The sequence below is a fragment of the Bos indicus genome, chromosome 22 (genome assembly GCF_029378745.1).
Source record: "Bos indicus isolate NIAB-ARS_2022 breed Sahiwal x Tharparkar chromosome 22, NIAB-ARS_B.indTharparkar_mat_pri_1.0, whole genome shotgun sequence".
NCBI classification, from domain to species: Eukaryota; Metazoa; Chordata; class Mammalia; order Artiodactyla; family Bovidae; genus Bos; species Bos indicus.
This window is the reverse complement of record NC_091781.1, coordinates 16,521,720-16,545,294: the sequence shown is the minus strand read 5'-3', so window position 1 is coordinate 16,545,294 and position 23,575 is coordinate 16,521,720. Positions and strand designations below refer to the sequence as shown.

The 23,575-nt window shown below is 47.8% G+C and overlaps 1 protein-coding gene across 2 annotated transcripts; it reads left to right on the top strand.

Annotated features, from left to right (window-relative positions):
- Positions 1–1,164: 1,164 nt before the first annotated feature.
- Positions 1,165–23,090, top strand: TATDN2 (TatD DNase domain containing 2). Of its 2 annotated transcripts, none has more exons than XR_002183342.2 (8): positions 1,165–1,804; positions 1,939–2,370; positions 8,815–9,309; positions 15,266–16,132; positions 17,987–18,114; positions 19,291–19,474; positions 19,676–19,772; positions 19,890–20,026. XR_002183342.2 is itself a non-coding variant. In XM_019984789.2 (8 exons), the coding sequence occupies exons 2-7, from the start codon at positions 1,945–1,947 to the stop codon at positions 20,028–20,030; spliced, it is 2,241 nt and encodes a 746-aa protein (XP_019840348.2). In that variant the 5' UTR covers positions 1,167–1,804; positions 1,939–1,944; the 3' UTR covers positions 20,031–20,065; positions 20,444–23,090. The 2 variants fall into 2 exon arrangements, 1 of the variants encoding a protein (XP_019840348.2); XM_019984789.2 differs by lacking the exon at positions 19,676–19,772 and adding an exon at positions 20,444–23,090 and having other exon boundaries at positions 1,167–1,804; positions 19,890–20,065.
- The last annotated feature ends 485 nt before the right edge of the window (positions 23,091–23,575 follow it).

Here is a 23,575-nt window from a genome sequence, read left to right as displayed (position 1 = left end):
ATTATTAGAAGCACACAGAGTGGTTACTCACAGACATAAAAAATTTTGTATCTTGAGGCTCCACTTCTCATTTTTTACTACACACAGTATTTTCATTTATTCTGGATCCTGTTTTTTCTTGTCTTTCTTGGCTATTCTTCCTCAACAGTATATTTGGAGCACTTCCTTCTTTTTGCCTGCTATTCCATTGTATGGTTATTCTGTAATTTACGCAACTAACGTCACTTGCTGGATACTGAGATTGTTTTCATTCTTCCTGCAACCAAACCTTCCAAACAGGTTACATCAGTATAAGCTCAGTTGGTGATGTATGGGAGTGCATTTCTGCACATCCTCAACTACAGAGAATATCATCATGCTTTTTGATCACTGCTAACCTAATGGGTGAAAACATAATTTTATTTGTACTCATTAAATAATTCAAAATGGAGCCATTTTTTCATATGGCAACATGAAATTTAATCAATTTTGTTATTTGTTACATTCATCAATTCATTTCCTTTGCCCACTTAATTATCTTATTGCCAAAGTTTTTACATAGTAAGGACATGAGCCCCTTGCTATGTGTTGCAAACATCTTTCCAAGTTTGTACCTTGTTTTTTAACTTTGGTGTTTGTTTGCCAGAGGATAGTTTACGTTTTTGTGTAGTCTTTTGCCCCCCCCCACCCCTCACCCCGTAGTTTCTGAGTCCAAATCCGTCAGTTTCTGGGTTTGTCACTGGGTCTCTGAACCAGTTTCCTGCTCTGTAAATGGAGTGATGACGCTAGTGTGGGTTTGATCAGCGCATCTGAATCTGAAGGCGTCCTGCTAAAGGGGACAGCGCTGAGCAGCAGGGAACAGCCGCGGGAGCACGGATCAGTCGGTGCCCCATTCCTCCACTATCCGCAAGCCTGAGGAACTGCGACCCCACCTTTGCTTCCAGCTCTACGAGCTAACGTGTGTGGCTCCGCCCGTCTAGCTTCCGACCAATGGACGAGTTTCGTAAGGCGAAGGGTTCCGCCTCCAGACTTACTGACCAACAGAGGGGCTCCGTCTTGCCCGGAGCTCCGCCCCTTGTTGATCTGAGCAATGGGCGCCCTCTCTTCAGCGCAGGACCCGCCCTCGCCGCACGCCGGGCTGCGGGCCGTACAACTCGTTCCGGTAGGCGGGTCCAGCAGAGGCCGGTGTGGTCCCAGCTCCGGCGGAGGCAGGGCCGGCCCCGCAGGATTGGGGCGGACGGCAAGCGGGCGGCCAGGGCAGGGCGTCAGGTTGCGGAGCCGACGTCCGGGGGCGAGAGCAGGAACGGGATACGGGCAGACCCGGGGATATTCTGAGCAGGCGGACCCGGGCGCCGCCGGCTGAGCGGCGGCTCGCCCCCTTCCGGCCCAGGGCTGGTCGGCTGGGCCTCGGGGGCAGGGCGGGCTGCGTGCCGGTCTGGTACTGCTCTGCGGCCCGCGCTCGGCGTTCCGGGCCTCCTGGCCGCGGGCCCGCCCAGGGGCTGCAGGACTGGCCTCCAAGTGTGGACCTAACAGCGCCCTGTAGCCGTTTGAAGCGCTGACATCTGCGAAGGGCTTTGTATTGCAAACTCAGTCAGAGCGCGTCGTAGTTCCGGAAGCGCTTTGACATCCCCGAAGTAGCGCTGTGCAAACTGAAGCTCTTGGTAATCGCGGAAGCACGTTGTGGGCTCGGAACCTAATCGAAGGAAACCTTTAGTAAATCCTGGGACCTTCTGGACTTCGAAGCGGTTTGCTATCGCCGACATAGGAAGCGCTTTAGCGTCTCTGAAACCTTGAGAACTGTGATGGGCAGTGGAAAAGGGGAAAGGTCAGTGAAGTCATCCCCTGGCTGTGACCTAGTGGCCTGCCCTCCCCCAGGGGTTCCCGGGAAGGCGGGAGGCTGGAGGAAGGGGCAGCCAGCAGGGAAGGTGGTGGACTCCCGGCCGCCTGTTTACCTTGCAGGTGCCCATGGCGTCGGAGCGGCGCAAGGTCAAGTACCACTGGAGCAGCACTTCGGATCGGAGTTCCCGCAAGCGCAGCTGCCTCCGGGAGCCCAGTGATGTGGCCCCCTCCAGCCGCCCAGCTCACAGCTCTGTGTCGCGTTCAGGAGGGGCCAGCAGCCCCAAGCGCCTGAAAGCCCAGAAAGAGGACGATGTGTCCTGGGGCTCATCCCGCCACAAAAGTTCCACCTCCTCCTCGCATTCCCGCCGCAGAAGTTCCACCTCCTCCTCCTCCTCCCATTCCTCTGGCCCAGGTGCGGGTGGGGCCGCCTGCAAACGAGGCCTGATTCCGAGCTCACAGGGGTTCCTTTCGTCAGGGGGATCCCCTCTGCGCTCTGTCAGACCTTCTCTAGAAGAAATGGCTTCTCTCGAGGAAGAAGCCTGCAGCCTTAAGGTAAGTGGCCCCAATGCCTTGCAAACGGCAAAGCCCTTTCCACCTGGATTGAGATGTTGGCGGTGGAGTTTTGGTGAAAGGACGCTAAGAAAAAGATGTCTGTTAAGATCTCTGGGGTCTTCCCAGGGCACTAAGCGCAAACTGGATAGACGCCAGGGGATGGCCTGAAGTTCCGTTGAGAGGTAGTTTGCAAACTTGCCAGCACTTTGAAACTACCTTAAAATTCTTGAGGTTCTGCACGGGTGTGGGCGCAGATTTCTGGTATTGAAGTATTTATCAGGTGCTTGTAACTGGCAATCAATCAGTCATGGTGGAGATTCGCTGTGCCAGGTGGCTGGCGTGCCCCAGAGACATAGGTGTATGCAATTTAGTTGTTAATTTACTGAGTTGTGCCATATACCTACCTCGAGGCACAGAACCAAGAAAAAGGATTTGGTTTTTGGTGTGGCTTTTCACCAGGGTTATGTTTTCCAGCACATTGGGCTTTTGCATGGTGGGGCAGGGTTATTTTAGAGGTTCAACATTTAGTTCCCCAGTGGGAACACACGGGAGGGTTATGAATTCATAATGTTGGGGAGCAGGAGTGCTTCACGGAGGAGGTGCATTTCACCCACTTATTTTTTTTTTAAAGGATTGATTAAATTTTCTCAGCACCTGCACTGTGTGTGTGAGAGAGAAAGTTGAACGTGAATTTGGAAATGTTCCGTCTCTTCCAGTCGGGTTAGAGGGAGGAGATGAGTCCTGGGTTTTGTTGCCGGCTACTGTGTGAGCGTCAGCCACCTCTTTAATTAGGTTTTGAGCAAATATTCATCGAGGTCCTAGCTTGTGCCAGGCAGTGTTTCTAGTTGCTTGTGATTTGCTTTCTAGGTTTTGGAGATACGGGCGTTTAGAGGTGGGGAGTTCTGTACGTGGAGGAGCAAAGAAAGGCAAAGTCTTAACTTGGTTAAGATGGGCTGCCCCTAAATAAAGTTATCATTAAAAAACCCGGAACCAGCCAGAAGGAAAACAGTTTGTCCTAAAGCCTTTGCTGAGTGGTTTCTGATGTGGAACTGAGAAGTGAGGCTGTATTTAGCTCTGTGTCCTTGCTGGCAGGTTGTTATCCTTAGGAGAAGTGTTCCACGTGTTTTCAATGTGGCCCTCACGGTCAGAACCCTTGTGTGGGCACATTGATTTAAAAAAAAAAAAAATTTAATGGTGAGTTGAAAGGGTTTGTCTTTGACATAAGTGTAGGTAATATGAAGTATATTAATATGACACATGTAAATGAGGTAAATATGAGGCTAGTTTGATCTTGTCATTTATCCTTGATGCAGTTTCAGTGGTTTGGGGTACAGGGTAAAACGATCAGTTGATTAAATTGAATCCAATAACCAGATCGTGAGGCGGGGAAGACTCTAGCCTAGTCTTTCAGGTGCGCTGCGTGCTGGGCTCGGGTTCTCTTGGGCCGGAACTCGAGCGTTGAGGGCGTGGCCCCTGATGGGGCGTGGTCTCATCTAATGACAGACACGCCTCTCCTCCAGGGCTCAAGGGCCTGCTTTACCAGTCATTCTCTCGGTTCCCCTTGGAGAAATGAGCAGTCTGGTCCTGTCTCAGAAGTCCTGGGGTTCTTTCCTTGGCCTGCTGTCAGTCATAAGCACTTACGTGAGGACTGTGTGTCAAGCACTCTGTTGGATGGTGGCCCCACGAGGGGGCTTCTCAGGGGCATGATGTCTGGAGGGAGGCCTGAAGAAGTCACGAGACTGCCTCAGGATATGGTTTGGTGGAATGGAGGCTGAGGAACTAGGTAGGGGGCAGCTTGCAGTGGGGTGTTAGGAGCCAAGGGAATTTGGATTTATTCTAAGCCATTAGGGAGTTCTGTATAGAAGGAAGGCAGATTTGCGCCTTTGGAAGATCATTCATGTCAGTACACTCTGAGACTTGATAGAATTAATCCCAACTATCCTTCTCTAGCACTGCTAAGCACTCGCCATAGAGAGGGTTTGTTTGAAAACGAGGCACAGTACTTATTTAAATGATTTGAAAATGCCTCTTTGACCTTCCCCTCTTACCCGCTTTTTTCTACAGTCATTTGCAGACTTGTTGTCTAACAAGTCACCACTCACCTGCCTCTTCCCACCCCTCCACCTGCCCTTCTGCATTTGCTCTGAGGACTTGGAGACGTACACACGTAGCTTTGTGTGTCCCCCTCATCAGAGAAGTCTGTGTGCCAGGTCATGGGATATTCCGAGGAGAAGATGTTTATCTTGGTTCATTCTGACTGCTGTAGCAAAATGCCACCGACTGAGTAGCTTATAAACCGCAGAAATTGCTCAAAAGTCGAGAGACTGGAAGTCTGAGATCAGGGTGCCAGCTTGGTGAGCACCCTCTTCTGGGTCACAGACTTCTCTTTATGTCCTCACATGACAGAAGGGGACAAGGAAGCTGTCTGGGGCCCCCTCACTAGGGTACTGATCCTGTCAGTAAGAATTAGTCACTTTCATGACCTAATCACTTCCCAAAGAACACGCAGAATAACACCACCGTGGGATCAGGTTTCAACATTTGAATTTTGTGGGGAACACCTTTAGACCATAGCTACACTGGCATTTTGGAATCGTTAGCGATTCCTGCTGGCCAGCATCATCATCTTGTGCCATATTACCTCCAGGATAATTGTGGGCAAGGTTTTCTCAGATTTTTAGAAAATTTTTTTTGGTCTGTGCTGGGTCTTTGTTGTGGCAGATGGGCTTAGTCACCCCGTGTCGCGTGGGATCTTAGTTCCAGGACCGGGAATCTAACCCATGTCCCCTGCATTGGCAGGAGGATTCTTAACCACTGGACTCCCCAGGGAAGTCCCTCAGATTCTAACGGTAGTTGATGATTTTCGTTTACTTTATAGAGAAGGTTAAATGTCTCTATTGTGAGCACCTTCACCTACCTTATGTTTAGCCTTTAGTATGACATATCTAATTTTTTTTAATTGAAGGATAATTGCTTTACAGGCTTTTGTTGTTTTCTGTCAAATATCAACATGAATCAGCCATAGGTATACACGTGTCCCCTCCCTCTTGAACCTCCCTTCCATTTCCCTCTCAGTCCCACTCCTCTAGGTTGATACAGAGCCCGTTTGAGTTCCCTGAGTCATACAGCAAATTCCCACTAGCTGTCTATTTTACGTATGGTAGTGTACATCTGCGCATTACTCTCTCCTCTCTCCATACATCTCACCCTCTGGCTGCCCTCCTCCCCCACCCGCCTTGTATCCATAATTCTGTTCTCTCTGTCTGTTTCTCCATTGCTGCCCTGTGGATAAATTTATCAGTACTGTCTTTTAGTATATGATGGTTATTTTTCTCTTTCTGGCTTACTTCACTCTGTATAATAGGTTCTGGGTTCATCCACCTCATTAGAACTGACTCAAATGCATTCCTTTTTATGGCTGAGTCATATTCCATGGTATGTATGTACCAGAGCTTCTTTATCCATTCATCTGTTGATGGACACCTAGGTTGCTTCCATATTTTTGCTATTGTAAATAGTGTTGCAGTGAACAATGGGATACATGTGTCTTTTTAAATTTTGGTTTCCTCGAGGTATACGCCTAGGAGTGAGTTTGCTGGGTCATGTGGTGGTTTTACTCCTAGTTTTTAAAGGAATCTCCATACCATCTTCCATAGTGGCTGTATCAGTTTACATTCCCACCAACTGTGCAAGAGCGTTCCCTTTCCTCCACACCCTGTCCAGTATTTATTGTTTGTAGACTTTTTGTGATGGCCATTCTGACCGGTGTGAGGTGATAGCTCATTGTAGTTTTGATTTGCGTTTCTCTAATAATGAGCGATGTTGAGCATCTTTTCATGTGTTTGTTAGCCATGTGTATGTCTTTGGAGAAATGTCTGTTTAGGTCTTTTTCCCACTTTTTGACTGGGTGATTTGTTTTTCTGGCATTGAGTTGTGTGAGCTGCTTCTATATTTGGGAAATTAATCCTTTGTCAGTTGTTTCATTTGCTCTTATTTTCTCCCATTCTGAGGGTTGTTTTTCACCTCGTTTATAGTTCCTTGCTGTGCAAAAACTTTTAAGTTTAATTAGGTCCCACTTGTTTATTTTTATTTCCATTACTCTAGAGGGTGGGTCTTACATTTATTTCTTTAATTCATTTTGAGTTTATCTTTGTGTATGGTGTTAGGAAGTGTTCTAATTTCTTTCTTTTACATGTAGCTGTCCAGTTTTCCCAGCACCATTTATTGAAGAGGCTGTCTTTGCCCCACTGTATACTCTTGCCTCCTTTGTCAAAAATAAGGTACCCATAGGTGCACGGGTTTATTTCTGGGCTTTCTATCTTTTCCTTTGGTCTATATTTCTGCTTTTGTGCCAGTGCCACATTCTCTGATGACTGTATCTTTGTAGTATAATCTGAAGTCAGGAAGGTTGATTCCTCCAGCTCCATTCTTTCTCAAGACTGCTTTGGCTATTCGGGGTCTAGTGTGTTTCCATATGAATTGTGAAGTTTTTTGTTCTAGTTCTTCAAAAAATACCATTGGTAGTTTGACAGGGATCGCATTAAATCTGTAGCTTGCATTTGGTAGTATAGTCATTTTTCACAATATTGTTTCTTCCAACCTGGGAACATGAAATCTCTCTCCATCTGTTGATGACATGTCCAAATTTTTAATTCAGTTTGGGGAAGGAAGAGTGGAAGGAAAAGTTTGAACTTTATGATGTGCTGGAGAAGGAGGTTTAGTAGGTAACTCAGGTCTGACTCTTTGCGACCCCATGGACTGTAGCCCGCCAGGTTCCTCTGTCCATGGGATTTCCCAGGCAAGAATACTGAAGTGGGTTGCCATTTCCTTTTCCAGAGAATCTTTCTGACCCAGGGATTGAACCCGTGTCTCTTAACGTCTCCTGCACTTACAGGTGGGTTCTGTACCATTAATGTCAGCTGGGAAGCTAAAGCTTGTCAAATGTGAATCTCAATATTTGACCTCTGTTCAGTTCAGTCGATCAGTCATGTCTGACTCTTTGCGACCCCATGGACTGCAGCACGTCAGGCCTTCCTTTCCATCACCAATTCCGGGAGCTTGCTCAAACTCATGTGCATTGAGTCGGTGATGCCATCCAGGCATCTCATCCTCTGTCGTCCCCTTCTCCTCCTGCCTTCAATCTTTCCCAGCATCAGAGTCTTTTCCAATGAGTCAGTTCACATCAGGTGCATTCACATAATTCTCAGTCTTGTGAGGTGGGTAGTGTTATCTGTTTTATTTTATTATTTTTTTGAGAAGTAAAGCCATAGTTATGCTAAACCCTTAAGATTTTAAGCTTGTTTGTTTGTTTTTAATTGAAGTATAGTTGATGGCAGTGTTATCTTTATGTCTTACTTAACAAATGCTTAGATACCAGTGAACAAATGTTTGAGCACCTGCTATGTAGACCCTGGGACAGTGAGACTCAGAAAGGTTAAGAGACTGGACCAAGGCCACACAGCTTGTACAGGTCAGAGCTACAGTATAATCCCAGGTCAGTCTGACTTCACAGCCAGTGTTCTTGAGGCTGCTGCCCTCCTTTGAGCACCTGCTCATCCTGGCCCAGCATTAGATGGGAGGAGCAGGGAGATGAAGAGGGCAGCATCCTTCCATTGGGGGCCCTTTAAAAGGTCACGCAACCCAGACACGAGAAAGCATTGTGCATCTTGGCTCTTGAGTGATGAGACTTTCACGAGGGATCCTGTCTTCTGCTTCACTCAGTGGATGTCCAGTGCTTGGGTGAGGCCGTGCTGGGGCTGGTGGTGCAGAGAATGAGACAGTTCATCACAGTGCGAGGTGTGGAGTGTGATAACAGAGGTATTTGGAGTACGAGGGGTCAGAGGAGTGAGTGACTTTAAGCATCGGGAAAGTCCTCACAGAAGAGGTGCCATTTGAGTTCTCTTGACGGATAAGGACATTTCAGGAAACAAGAACTGTGTGTGCCCAAAAAGGATTATGAAATGCTGTTCTGATGCTTGGGGTGCTGCTTATTCCAGGGCCCTCCTTTCCCCCTTCTCCAGTGCTTCCCTCATTTCCAGGACACCTGGGTGAGTGGAGAAAGGCAGGAGATGATGCTGGAAGGAAGGTTGGGGGCCAACCGGGGAGGAGAGCTTCCGGAGTCACACTCAGGAGTCAGGCAGACACAGAGTCGTTGAAGCATGTTAAGCGGCATTGCCAGATTGTAGAACTCCTCGTGGTAGCTGTAGAGAAAGGATGGGCAGAGGCATCCTTCGTGGTACCCATCTCTGCCCATCTTTCGTGACTGCTGCTCGGAGATAGCCCCTTTCATCTCTCTTAGCTCGCTCTTCTAGTCCAGTTTCTACTGAAATTGTTAACAGTGGCTGACTGTGCTGAGGGCTGGCATGACGTCTCCACTAATGTCTCATTTGCTAAGTGCTTCATATATGAAATCACCTTTCATAATTTCTCATTTTTTTCCTCCAGGTTGATTCCAAAGATAGCCCTCGTAGCTCCGTGGATTCTGAATTGGCAGCGGAAGCGGAGGGTCAAAATGGTACAGTGGAGGAACCACACAAGGTCCAGAAAAGGCAGAGGGAGAGACTTCGAGACCAGGGCTCCGCCATGATCTACCTAAAGGCCATCCAGGGCATCCTGGGAAAGTCGATGCCAAAGAGGAAGGGAGAGGCGGCCCCACGGGCAAAACCCCACATCGCAGAGCACCCCCGCCGCGGAGAGGGACCAGCCGGGAGTGTCAGTGTGGCTGCTCCTCAGAAAGAGAAAGAGACCACCCCAGAGGTCAGAGCGGAGGAGGAGGACACTGTGCTGGAGAAGAGCAGCTTCTGTGACAGGAGGGTGGTGATAGACCCTCAGGAGAGCACCAGCGAGGAGCCCCTGGGTGGCCGAAGGATGGTCACCGAAGAGTGCTCTCCACCCCTGGAGTTTCTGGATGACTCTGACTCGCATTTGAATGGCCAGAAGGTGAGTCAAGCTCAGGTCAAGTGTGGAGTTTTGAGTTTTGTTAAATGTCCTTGGTCTTTTTAGTTTGATCATAGGTATTACTCATTCAACGCAGTCCTTGACTTACCCAGGGCTTCAGGAAACAAACTGATAGTTCTCTTGTATCATGCCTTTCAGATTTATTAAGAAACCTCAATTCAGTGCTAGCTTTGTTTTATGATTTATATGTTAAGATACAGATGTTCCTGTGTAACAAAGGCCAAAATAACATTGACTTGAGCAGTATGCCTTATAGAGGATGGGTCCATGGTGTGGGGGACCTGGGTGCCTCCTGCTTGACTCTGCTGCCGCTCGGCGGTTTCCACCTTGTGGTTCGAGCGGCTGTGACCAGGCTCCGCATGTTACATTGACATTCCAGCCAGGAGGAAGGGGAGAAGAGCAAAGTACATTCCCTCCCTTTTAAGAGTTTGGCTCAGTAGTAGTCCCCATTATATCTGCTCATATCTGTTGAGAAGAATCTGGCCAACACTTGCAAGAGAATCTGGAAAATTCCAGACTGACTTCCATCTGGGAAACACTACATTCAGATAAACTTTTGTTGCTCTAGAGGAGGGAGAGGGTGACACCGAATAACACTGAAGGGAAACGAGCAGTTTTTAACATTGTTTCTGATTCGGAGGGAAAAAACATTCCTCTGTGGTACCATCTCTGCCCATGCTTCATGACTGCTGGTCGGAGGTAGCCCCTTTCATCTCTCTTTCTAGTCTGTGTTTCTAAGTAATTTCACATTGTTTATTTTTTAAAAATTTAGACATCTGTGGACTTTCTACACAGGAGACGAGAATTTAGTTCTCTACACTTAGACGGTACCCACACGTGAAAATGTATCCTCTCTGCCTTCCTGTAGCTCTGATTCATAATACAATTTTTAGTCAAATCTATTTACAATTATTATGACCGTATTCATAGCTGACTGACTTAGTATACTCTGATTATATTTCCAATCTTATAAAAGTTTGTCTACTTTGAAGTTCATCTTACTTTGTTTCTTTCCTGTAGTTTTCTGTTCTTATGACTGTTTCATCTCCAAACTGCTAGTACTGTTGCAGGAAGGGGGACCCCTTCCAGGGCCAGAAACTGGGCTCTTGTCTAACCTTTGGAAATGAATTGTCCGAGGAGACACATGTGCTGACAAAGCAAGAGATTTTATTGGGAAAGAGCACCCTGGTGGAGAGCAGTAGGGTAAGGGAAGCCAGGAGAACTGCTCTGCCATGTGGCTTGCAGTCTCGGGTTTTATGGTGATGGGATTCGTTTCCGGGTTGTCCTTAGCCAATCATTCTGACTTGGAGTCCTTCCTGGTGGTGCACGCCTTGTTCAGCCAAGATGGATGCCAGAGAGGAGGATTCTGGGAGGTGGTTGGACATGTGGTGTCTCCTTTTGACCTTTCCTTAACTCTTCCTTCTCCTGATGGCTTATTAGTTCCGTGTTCCTTACCAGGACCTCCTGTCATAAAACACCTTATGCACATGGTTACTGTGGTGCCTGGCCAGGGTGGGCGGTTTCAGTCAGTGTGCTTCCCCTAACAGTACCATTAATTTCTTCTCAATATTGTCAAAATAAGTAGTCTGCTCTCCATGTTTCTTTCTTTTTTGAGGGTATATTCCTTTTGATTCCTTACGATTCCTTTTTTCCTCTCTCCTTTCATCTCTGCTTTCTTGATGCATAATTAAGGAGAGTGCATATGATGATAAACATGCTTTTAAAATTTTTGGCATGCTTAAATTATAAAACACTGGCTCAATTTTTTAAGTTGTCCTTTTTTAGACATCCTGTTTCATTTTGAGGTTATAATACCATCTCTTGTTTCTCTGAGAATATGAATTAAAAGTTTGTTTCAAAGTTTTCTTTCCACACTATTTTTTCAGAGTTTTCTTCTGTTTTTTTGTTTTTTTCCCCTAAATATTTTGGTGTCATCTTTTGTGTTAGGCTTTTCCTCAGATGTTTCTGGTATCTGTTCATATTTTAACGATGAAGCATTAAGCCAGTTGGAAGTCTTGGTGCCTGGGTGGGCTTATCAACTGCTGCCTATAACATCATGTGATCACCTGTAGTTTCATCCTGAGAGGCTGCTGGGGGGTGAGGGGTGGGGCCCTGGGACAAATCCTCCAGTGCTCTGCTCAGGAGCACAGGTCCAGCTGCTAGTGTTTTAGGAGTCAGGTTGAGGGGGTGGCTGGGTTCATCAGTGTCTAACATGTGATGACCCTCAGCTATGTGTCTGTTGTCCCTGGTTCTTCCACGGGCTCCTTGGCTTAACTTTTCCAAGCACGAACCTTATCTTTTGCTGGGCGGGGAAGGGGCAGACCCATCTGTGCAGGATGGGAGCAAGGATCTGGGGCTCTAACTTCACAGATCCTCTTACTTTCATCTCCAGCCTCGCCTTCATTTTGAGAGCTCTGATACCTCCAATTCCTGGGTCTTCTGGGGGCCTATAGTATGATTCAGCATGTTTTGGGGGTTTTCTCACTGCAGGCCTAGGTTTTGGCCATCTGTGATCTGCTTATCCAGTGACTGTTCCTTTATCTGCTTTCTAGTATCTGATTTTTTTTTAGTTTGCTTTGCTCTTTTTTCTGTATGCTTTCTCTTCATAGGTTTATGCTTTTCCAAGTCCATTTCCTATAACTTTAATAGGTTTTTGGCAGGAAGGACAAAACCCACATGTGCTGTATTTAATTGGAAACCCCAAGAGCAGTAGGTTTCGTAAACTACTTTTCCCGCCAACCCAGTGTATAATGCCTGTGTTTCTGTCTAATGTAGATCATTGTTTCACTGCCTGGAGTTCCCTGGTATGGGTGAACTTTCCAAACTTCTATGCCCAAACTCCCGTTTGTCAGACTGGACACTTAGATTGCCTGTTGAGGATATTTTTGGGTAGGTTAGCAGATGAGTGTTGAGATCAGACATTTTGAGTTCATATCCTGGCTCTGCTGGTGTACTGCAGTCTTGAGAAAGTCACTTAACCTCTTTGAGCCCCCGTTTCTTCCTCTATATAAAAAGGCATGATTCTTTAAATGTTATTACAGACTAATATGGGGATCAGCAGACTGTCTGTTAAGGACCAGATAGTAAATATTTTAGGTTTTTTGAGCTTTTAAGGCCTCCATTGCAACTATTCAACTCTTCTGTAATAGCATGAAAACAGCCAGAGACAATATTAAAGTGAATGAGCCTGGCTATATTCCAATAAAACTTTACTTAAACCAACAGGCAGTGTATTGGATTTGGCTTGTGGGCTGAAGTTTGCTGAATGCTAAATTAATACATGAAAATACTTTGCTCAGTGCCTCGGGTATAGTAGACTCTCAATAAATGCAGCTTTAAATTTCACCATATGTACTTGAACCTTAGGCAATCTTGAGTATAGGTAATTGTCAATTTTCCCAAAAAGGAAATCCAAAACCTTTTCCTGGCCAACTTGACTATATATAAAGTCTTTCAAGGTCTTAGATGATGTCGCCAAAGTCTGTTTATCATATGTATTCCTAGGTACATGTGCATTTTCTGAAGTCATTTTTCCCCCTACTCTGCCATTTCTCACCCCCTCATATTTGATTAGTTTTATTGAACCTTTTCACATGTTTCTCTGACATGGTCTTTGTTGTCACTGGAGTTACTTTTTGAGTCATGTAATGTGATTTCCTGAACTTCCCTGATGAGAAGAATGAGAACCTGACTCAAGAGGTCTGAGATGGAACTGCAGAATTAGTTTTTTGTTTTTAACCAGTACTCTCAGATAATAGTTTGTGAAGCAGCCAGAGGACATCCCTACCCTTACATCTGAGTTAGCATTTTAATTGCTGTTATTTCCATTTAAAGTTTTTATTATGAGATATTCAAAATATTTATGAAAATTACCCACTTACCCATTACTCATCATCAATAAGTGTTAACTCACTGCCGATCTTGTCTTGTTTGAGCTCTGTATCCCTTTTCTCTCCACAAATTATTTGGAGGAAAACTGCACCTACCATATCATTTCACCCATAAATATTTTGGTGTTTATCTCTCAAATTAGGATCTTTAGGGAAAAAACAAGCATAACTACAGTTCTAATCTCTCCCTCTGCCCTGTCCCCCCAGTCCTTAATAGGGTCAACTATCCAGTCAGTCTGGAGAAGGAAATGGCAGCCCACTCCATTATTCTTGCCTAGAGAATCCCATGGACACAGGAGCCTGGTGGGCTAGTCCATGGGCTCGCAGAGAGTCGGGCACGACTGAGCAACTGAGCACACATATCCAGTCAGTGATTAAACTTCCCTATTTCATGATTGTTTCAGTTTGTTTGAAGCAGGATGTAAGAGTCATCTGTGTCATTTTCTAAAGTGTTAAATCTCTTAGTCTCTGTAGATTCCTCCTCCCCTTTCCATTCCATGTTATTTGTTGTTACATATATTAAACAAAAAAAGATGTCTTTTGACTTGTAGAATTTCCTGTAGCTGAGATCTCATTGATACAATGTAGCACTTTTTGGTCTGTATTATTCTGTCCCTGGAAATTCTATCCCACATTACAAGTAGCTGTTCCCTTTGCAAATCCCTTTGCATTTGTTCAGTCTTGGGAGGTAAATTTTGGGGCATCCTACAGTGTAACCATGTCTAATTATTCTTTCAGTTAGTATTTTAGGAAATATATTTCCAGGGTTTAAAACTAAAAAATGTATTTAGTGAAAAGTAGCTTTCCAACTGGCCCTATGTTGCCCTATTCCTCCTCCTACATATTTTATGTTTTTTAAGTTTCCAGTGTAATTTTATACGTAACCACTTAGCTTATTGCTTTTTAAAAAGTTATCTTTATAAAAAACTAAAAACTATCTTTAAAACCTTTGTTTAAAATGATATCTAGCAGAGAATTGTGAGGTCATACCCCCAGGAATAATTACTAAATCTGTTACCTTTTTTTGCTTCCCATCTCCCTTTAAAAAAAAAAAAAAAAAAAAAAGAGTTTAAGGAACCTCTTTAAATAAATACTCAAATTAGCTTGACTGAGTTTTGTTTAGGGTCATTTATCTTCTTCAAATAAAAGAGTGTATCTTGTCTACAAGAGACTTTGTGAGGACTTAAATATGAAATGAACCCTCAGAAAAGGGAAGTATCATTTTGAGGAGAAACCCTTACCTTCCATTTGGACATTTTTTATAATTTTAATCAGATTAACTTTTGTTGTTGGGGGAAGAGGAAACAGTGAAATATATTTTGAAGAGCTAGATTGCAAAGGTGTTAATTATCTGTTAGTGTATGTGAGAGGTATTTTATTGACGTGCTTACATGTGAACATGTCTAGCAGCTGGTGCTTGGCACCTACCTGTGACCTCTAGGATGTGGTTGTGGGTGCTCAGAAGTCATACGGTAGTCGACCTCCCCCAGAGGAGCAAGACTGGTTTGACCTAGTCCTGGAAGCTGCAGTCCCTTCCGGCTCTGTCAGTTACCATACAAGTTGGCCCAGGTTCAAGGGGAGGGGTCACAGACCCCACTTTCAATGGAGAGTAACGTCAAAGAATTTGCAGACACAGCCTCCAAGGACTCCAACTGCATGGTGGTATATTTTGAATGCGCAACAGACCTGTTGTTAGTGATGAGATGCTGGGCAGTGCTTTTCTCTAACAACTGCACCCCCCATACCCTGTATGTCCTAGAGAGCAGTTTTTTTTCCCAAGAGGGGCTCTTCAGAAAGGGAATGCAGGCACAGCCTCCCTTCCAGGGAGGGCACATGACACCATGATCCCAAGTTTATTCCGTGGTAACCTGGCTCACTTTCTGCAAAGTAATCAGGAAGCCAGATGACAAAGTGCACTAAGGAGTCAATGCCGTGCCATCTCCGTGGCCTGAGAGTGGCCAGGGCCTCTATTTGGCTGGTGGCCGAGCATGGGAGGCTGTCCTCACACAGGTCAAAGGCAAACCTTCTGTCTCTTTCCTCCTCTGCAGCCTAAGGACCGGGAGGTGGTGATGGAGCGCACCTCTTCAGGAAGTGACTGGTCTGACGTGGACGAGATTTCCACAGCCAGGTTCTCTCAGGAGGAGCCCGTCCCCCTAAAACCCTCCACAGTTCCAGAGGCTTCTGCCTTCCCCACGGACTACGTCATGTACCCAGCTCACTTGTACAGCAGTCCCTGGTGTGACTATGCCAGCTACTGGGCCAGCGGTCCCAAGACCCCCAGATACCCGTCCGTGGGCAGTGGCAGCAGCGACACGATGCAGGCGGGCAGGAGGTGCCGGGGCTCTTCCCCCACCTCGACGGTGAGCCCCTCGCTCACCTCCAGGGAGCCTGAGGCTGCCAAGGAAGGCAGATCCCGGAAGTCTCGTTCATCTCGTTTCTCCAGAAGCTCAGAGGGACACGTGAAGGAGAAAAGAACATTCCAGGAGGACGTGCTGCCCCGTCCTGCTGAGGAACCTGCGTCTAGTTCCCTGCCCAGGAGCCGTCGGGAGTCCAGGCTGGAGGGTTTCATCGACACCCACTGTCACTTGGACATGCTGTATTCCAAGCTGTCATTCAAAGGGACCTTCAGCAAGTTCAGGAAGATTTACAGCAGCTCCTTCCCTAAGGAGTTTCAGGGCTGCATCTCTGACTTCTGCGATCCTCGCACCCTGACTGATGGCCTCTGGGAGGACCTGTTGCAGGAGGATCTGGTGTGGGGTGCCTTTGGCTGTCACCCGCATTTTGCACGTTACTACAGTGAGAGTCAAGAAAGGAATCTTCTGCAGGCCTTGAGGCACCCCAAGGCCGTGGCATTCGGGGAGATGGGCTTGGATTATTCTCACAAGTGCACCACGCCTGTCCCAGAGCAGCACAAGGTAATGTCGTCCTTCGTTTGCTCACAGTGTTCCTCTCTTAGTGGTTACGTAAGCATTTCTCCACTTTGGGAACTAAAGAATTCAGAATCTCTAAAAACATGATTGCTCTTATCCAGACCCCCTCTCCCCAACCCCAGATGTCATTGGTCAAATGCTTCGCAAGCTGTTGCTTTCCTTTCAGTTGTATTACGAAAGAAGAGGGTAGGGGCTGAATGACCTTTACAGCTAATGATACAAATGTCAAAGCTTCCATTCCTTCTTGGGAAGCAACACATTTTGTTTGTTTAACTAAACAATATGTTTTTCTTCTGATTTTAAAGTTAGTGTGCCCATTGCAGAATATTTTGCAAAACACACAAATGAGCAAAGAGAATCATTTCCCAATCCAGGAGAGAGCGACCATGACTTCTCCCTTGTCGTGAGCTTCATTTCCTCTTGTTCTTTTTCTGCTGGCTCCTGAGGAGGACACGTGCTCCACTGCAGCCACTGTTCCTCCCCTAACAGTTCTTTCTTCTTAATAGTTTTTAAAATTCAGATGTGTTTTGGAATTCATATTTTTATTGTCGCTATCCCTTGGAGAGTTGCATGGAACAGTTGGTGGCATGTCTTATGAGTACCTGTCAAAGAATCAAGGAAATGAGTGCTGTATGTACATATCTTTTAAAAAAGAATTTAGGAGATTAATAGAAAGTAGTAGTTTGAATGTTTTTTCCACCGTGAAAATGTTCCCGCTTCATTAAATATTCTTTGAAAAATATGCTTTTTTAACAGCCATGTAATGTTCCACCCCAAGTCTATAGTAGTTTGATTATGCAAATAGTAGCTTTTTAGAAGCAAAAATTAAGTGTTGAAATTAGAATCTCTTGCAGCCTTCTGCCTCTGGAGGAGTTCAAAGAGGGCATATATGTTAAAGAGGGCTCCAGTGGGCTGTCGGTACTGGGATTAGCTCATCGTTAAAGTGCTTGAAAGCATTCCATGTTGTTGGTTTCCTGGCTCACTTTCCTTTAGTTGAAAACACAGGTTAAACCTGAGTTACGTCAGAATTGGTATTGGCTCTTTGCCGCTATCTTGAGACAAGGTAGTGCGAGCGCTGGACTTGAACATGTCATTCTCAAGTGAGTCACCTGACTCAAAGCATCTTCTAATTTGATGTTAAAAATTCCAACGTGAATTATATTCCATGATTGGAAAAAACTACTCATGGAAATATTAAGAGCATTGTTTTTTTAAATGTATCTGTAGGTAGTCACCTAGCAGATGTGATTTTGGTTAAGAAAGCAAGTTGCAGGATATAGCTTTAGTATTTATTCTTTCCACACATAATTGAGCACCTCTGAGAGTCAGGCATCATGCAGATACATCCATGGCAACTTTTCACGGAGGAAAAAGTGTGCAAGGTGATGGGCTCCCTCTTGGGAGTGGGAGTAGGGGCAGGGGCAGTAAAGGAGAGCACACTTATCTTGGAGTGCTGCTTCTGAGCCCTGTCCCGCCCCTGGAGCCCCAAATAAGCCTTGCCTAGTGGTTGCTCCATGCAGAGCCTGGGTTCTGGTTTGAATCGGGGTGCTCCAGCTAATCAGCTGCAAGTTATCTGGCCTCATTTGGAGCCTCCGTTTCTTTACATGATGGGCTGAGCACCCTATCTTAGGGTGTTTTTGAGGATTACAGGTTATAATACACCTAAATACTACTACTATCTAGTAAGCAGTCAGTAAATGTTAGCTATTATTATGCATTATAGAGCTTAAAAACAAAGAATGGGAGATGGTGGGGGTTGCCCACTGGACTGGCTGCTCTGGAGGTAACAGACATCCAGAATGGCCCTCACCCACAGGTTTTGCCACTGCCTTCCCGCAGGTGTTGGAGAGGCAGCTACAGCTGGCCGTGTCTCTGAGGAAGCCCTTGGTGATCCACTGCCGGGAAGCTGATGAAGATCTGCTGAAAATCATGAAAAAACTCGTGCCTCCAGACTACAAGATTCACAGGTGAGAGCCTGGAACTTCAGCGGGCAAAGGAAGTGAACATGTCCCTCTGTCTAGGATGTTACTGGGAAAAACAAACGCAGTGAGAAAAGAGCATTGATAATGTTAGGTCTTTTCGTAGAATCTTTTCAAAAGATTAGCTATCATTTTGACCCATATGAAATTTCTGATACTTGATCACTTTTTACGTAAAAAATGACAGCTTCATATGGTTTGAGCTAATACCCTGAATCGCTGTGACCCCCATCCCATGAAGCAGGTTGTAACGGAGGCTCAGTTCTCAGAAATGAGAGCTGTTGATCTGGGGGGAGCTGCTGTGGGCCCAGTGACTGAGCACACCATTCCAGGGCACCAGAAAAGAAACTCTCTCTCCTCCTTGCAGTTTGAAAGCTCATCCCTCCCCACTCCTCCCTACCCCACCTTGAAGTCCAGGAGGTATCTTCTGTAAATGGTATCTAGGGGTTCTTTAGTTGGGTAAACTCACCAGCCTCCTGCCGTGTGCCCGTTCTGGGCATGGGCTTGGCTTGAGGGGGCCCTGGAGGAGCTGTGAGAGACGGTCCGCTGGTGACTCCCCAGAGGGTGTGGGGCTGAGCTGGGCACAGGGAGCCAGAGCACCGGCCCTTAGCTGCCTCTGGCTACAAGGGGCCAGGAGGTGATGCCCAGCTGGCTCTTTCAAGATGGGTGAGATGGGTTAACTGAAGAAACAGAGTCTAGATCCCAAGCCCGGTTCTGACAGGTGACTGAAGAGGGCGGGGCTGTCAGGCCTCTAGACCACCGCCTTCCAGGCACCCAGGCAAAGAGTGACGCCTCTGAGTGGAGCGGCCGCCAGAGATGAGACGAGGCACAGTCACTCGGCCCTTCTGGGCTGGTGTATATGGTACTAAGAACATGGACAGGTGTCAGGCTAAGAGAAGAAAAATTCACCCGTAGGCCCCTTCCGGTGTACTCGATGACATGGACGTAACTTCTGCCCATAGTATCGTGATCCGGAGGGGCTGCGGTTGTCAGTTTTGCTTCTGGCTATGTTGACTGTGAGTCCTTCCCTCGGATGCAGTCTTTGCATTTTTGAGAATTTGTCCAGCAACATTAACTCAGAAGAGGTGAAGTGTCTAGAGGGAGCTGGGGCTTCGGCAGAGGGGGTAACGAGAGAATCCTGATGTGGGCTTCTCCTCCTCGCAGGCACTGCTTCACCGGCAGCTACCCGGTCATCGAGCCCCTGCTGGACCACTTTCCCAACATGTCCGTGGGCTTCACAGCCGTCTTGACCTACTCCTCCGCCTGGGAGGCCCGGGAAGCTCTGAAACAGATCCCGCTGGAGAGGATCATCGTAGAGACGGATGCTCCCTATTTCCTGCCTCGACAGGTAGGGCCGTCTTCAAGCTAAGTTGAGGCGCTGAGGAGAGAGGGTGGGCGGTGGGCGGTCACCCGTGCAAGGCTGGCAGGACCAGAGCGCCCAGTACCTTTCCAGGTCCCGCCCTTGGCTGTGTAGATGTCTCCTCTCTGTTGCTTTGCAGAACCAAAGTCTAGGGGGCTGAGAAGCTGAAGGGTAACCACTCTCTTCCAGGCAGTGCAAAGCCCTACCCTGTAGAGGGTTGTCCAAGGAAGCGTGGGACCCTGCTCACCCAGAGCCCCCCTGACTGGGACTCTCCCTGCACCTGCAGGTAAAGGGGTCTCTACACAGCTCCAGAGGCCCTGCTCGGGAAGGGCCGGGGGGGACACGCGCCTGACGGCTGTGCACAGAAAGCACAGCGATGTCCTGAATGCTTGGTGTCTTCCAGGTTCCCAAGAGCCTTTGCCAGTACGCCCACCCGGGCCTGGCCTTGCACACGGTTCGAGAGATCGCCAGGGTCAAAGACCTGCCGCTCGCCAGCACCTTGGCCACCCTGCGTGAGAACACCCGCCGCCTCTACAGTCTTTAAGCAGGGAGGGTGCCACCAGGAGTCTCCTAGGAAAGGTGGGGAAAATCACATTACATGTGTAGTTTTGCAAAACCAAGACAAAAAATGACTTGGTCTCTATGAATGTGGAGCAGGTAAACATGGGGTGAGCAATGAGCCTGGTCTGTCTTGAGTGAACTTGAGTTTGTGTGCTAACTCAGTGGTGTCCGACTCTTTTGCAACTCCTTTGACTGGAGCCCTCCAGGCTCCTCTGTCCATGGGATTCTCCAGGCAAGAATACTAGAGTGGGTTGCCTTCTCCAGGGGATCTTCCTAACCCATGGATCGAACCTGCATCTCCTGGGTTGGCAGGCAGATTCTTTACTGCTGAGCCACCAGGGACGCCCCTGAAGTTGAGTTTAACCTTCATCCTTTTCTCTTCCCCACACCCTGCAGGATGACCAGCGGCCTGACAGGAGAAAGGCCGCGTGAGCTCTGCCTGTGGGTCCCCACTCGAGGATGTTGGAGAGCCAGCTGGGACAGAGGAAACCCGGACAGGGTGTTTCCTGAGACCTCCTCAGAGGCCTCTGCTTCAGGCTGGGGAGGGTGGGATGGGGTGCAGTGGGTGGGCGAGGGGCTTGGGCTGGCCTCCTGGCCGTGGTGCTCCAGGGTGACCCGGGCAGAAGGGGAGGGTGTAAGGGTGCAGCAAACTCACCTACTCCGAGCTTGTCTCTGTGGCTTAGGCGCAAGCAGTCTGTGTGTGAAGTCACACTGCTCCTCGTTTAGTGCGCGTGAGCCAGTGGTGTGGTTCCTGGTTCTCCACTCAAAACACAAATCCCGAGTGGGAAATCTCTGGGGGACGTTGGCCAGAGACCTGTCTTGGAGGCTGATGCTCCTGTGGCCGGTGAAGGAGCCCCTCGCTCCCCTGGATAACCTTCAGTCTGGCCCGCACTGTCGCCAGTGTCATTTCTGCGTCAGCACTGGCTGAAGGACCTCGGCTGCGGTCTCACTGGTTCCACTGCTGTTGACACAGAGAGGGCCGAGGGGCGTCCACTGTCCAGGGCAAGTTCTGGCTGAGGGAACCCTGGATTGACTGGAGGACCTGAGGAGGAAGCCTATTTGAGGACAAGGACCCCAGGGAAGGTGTTCTTCCCCCTCGGTTATGTTGAACTAACCGCTAATGGTCCAGTCTGCCGCAGAAACTGCTAGCCTGCCCTCGGGGCTCTGAGCCCCGCTGGCCTCCACTTTGCCCCCTTCTCCTGCAGCAGTGGACCAAAAATACTCCTTCTGTTCCATCTCTCGTAATGGCCCCTTGTGCGCCCCACCCAGGTCGAGAGGTAAACCAGTTTAATTCTCCAAAGCTCTGCTGGTGCCGCCCAGCCCTGTCCATTGCCTATGCAGAACAAGAGGCCCGGTGTCCATGAATCTCCCATTTCCCGGCCTGGGGCTCTCCCTCACCTTGGCCTCCACTGTGTTCTTTCTCCATGGTGGAAGTCAGAGCCCCTCCTCGGACTCTGAGCAGCCAGGCCGTCTCAAATTCTGAGCTGTGCTCTGCGCCCTGCTGGTGCCTTGTGAAAGTATGTTCCATACAGACCCTGGAAGGTTATGACAGTCAAAGGTTAAGAGTGAGGACGCTCTGGCACTTGGCACAAAAGGATCCTTACTTCCAGCTTCCTCAGTGAGACAGGCCACCCTGAGTCCTTTGTCTCTTGGAGACCAGGAGCCGAAACCGTAAGATCCATCACTCGCGCTGGACCCCTCTAGGTGTTTGTGGAAGGTGCTTTGGAACCTCGTGAGCTGCAAGGAAAAGGACTTGGCGTTTCGTGTGTGGTATTTCCTCCTTGCCCGGGGACCTAAGTTGCTGGCCTGGGAAGTGGGCCTTGATTCACTGTCCACCTTCCATGGATCAGCTGTGCATCATCTGTGCCTCAGATCTGGGGAGTCCAGAGCCTTGTTCTCCTGCTTGGAAGATTTGGAGGACTAAGTGTTTCAGAGTGCTTCATTGTTCCCCAAATGAACTGCCGCTTAGCCGTCTCCTTCACGACAAGGCCTGGAAATCACGACACCAACTAGGGAAACCAGCCGGGCCCGTGTGCAATGATTAAAAGTGACAACTCAGTGGATGTCTCAGAGCCATCGCAGTCTCCCTGCCAAGGTGAAGCACCAGGTGCTATCTACTTTTATCTCCAGGATTAAGGATTTTCATTTCTGTTACACAGTGAAATGCGACCTGTGGCAGGCGGGATGGGGGTGAAGGGGGGTGAAAGCCAGTTGGCACTGTGTTTCATTTACAGATTTTAGATGGCCAACTGGATTGTTTCTGCTGTGTTGCTGGCATGCCTCTGTATCTCTGCCCCCTCGTCCCCTTTGGCCATAAATAAAGTGATGGATCTTCAGCCCATGGTCTCCATGTGTGTTTGTATTTCTGTGTTAGCAGTGGTTTGGTTGTTTCCTACCTTTGTACCCTAAGGATCCAGAGGTCTGGAGACCTTCTCGAATATGTGCTTCAGCAGAATTCAGCTGGAAGTAAGCAGCTTGGGTACCCTCTCCAGATCTGTGCTGCCTCTAAGCACTTACTCTCATTTTACGGCCCAGGAACACCCAGATACACTTCTGCTTCTTAGCCTTGAAAAATAGACACGTTCTTTGTTCTGACCAATGAAACAGGAGGGAAAAAATGGAAGAAAGAAGGGTGTTGTTGATGGCTCCGTTGCACTGTGGGCTCTGGACTGTGAACTCTGGTGCCTCTGGGCAAACTCTGGACGCAGTGAAACAGAACTTCCTCCTGTCTTACGGTATCCTTGGACAGAAGTGCTCAAGCCAAAAGTAAGCCTGTCCAAAGGGAGGCTCTGTTCCAAGAACAGTTGATGAATTTGGAATCTGTTAATGCCTCACCTGGGACGCACAGTCATTGGTTTGTGTATTTCCAGCACATTCCTCAGTCTCAGCTCCGTCCCAGCTGAGTGCACGGCAGCTGTGTCTGCCTGACACAGAGATAGTCTCTGCGGCTGGAAATCTGCTCTCAGCTTTCCTGGTGTTTTCCAACTTTCCCTGTGTATTAAGCTTGGGACCAATAGTAATCATTTACTGTGAGCACTTTGATTTTTGTGTCACTCATTTCTGTAAAATCCAGGCGAATGTCCACTGTACGCTGCTCGAACGCAGTGCCCAGGACGGCAGCAGGACTGTCGGTCAGTGGCCAGGCAGCCCCCTTGCTTGCTGTAAATGCTCGTCTGTCAACAGTGTTTGGAAGTGAACTCAGACCAAAGTGTGGTTGCTAAGCATGGGTCTCGACTCCTCTGTGTACACTGTCCTAAGGGAATTTCTTACACCCCTGTAAGTGTGTAAGAAGTTAAACACACGTGCTATCATTCTGATGTACTGGGCATATTATTTATAAAACAATTTCTTCATAAGGACATTTTTGTTGTTTTTGTTTTTCCTGTGTAAATGCCTTGCTCAGCCCAGGGCGTAAATGTACCTGCTTCGGAGAGCCGGAAGGCAGTGTTGTCGGGAAGTGACATGGGCAGGTCTGAGAAGGCTGGCTGGGACCAGGTGTGAAATGCTGCATTTTCTCAAGTGTGTCCC

What these genes read in the sequence shown, in the direction of transcription:
- TATDN2 (XM_019984789.2), top strand. Translation starts at nt 1,945, where the DNA reads ATGGCGTCGGAGCGGCGCAAGGTCAAGTACCACTGGAGCAGCACTTCG. An exon ending in AAGAAGCCTGCAGCCTTAAG is followed by an intron (nt 2,371 to 8,814) that starts GTAAGTGGCCCC and finishes TTTTTCCTCCAG; the next exon opens with GTTGATTCCAAAGATAGCCC. An exon ending in CTGTCCCAGAGCAGCACAAG is followed by an intron (nt 16,133 to 17,986) that starts GTAATGTCGTCC and finishes GCCTTCCCGCAG; the next exon opens with GTGTTGGAGAGGCAGCTACA.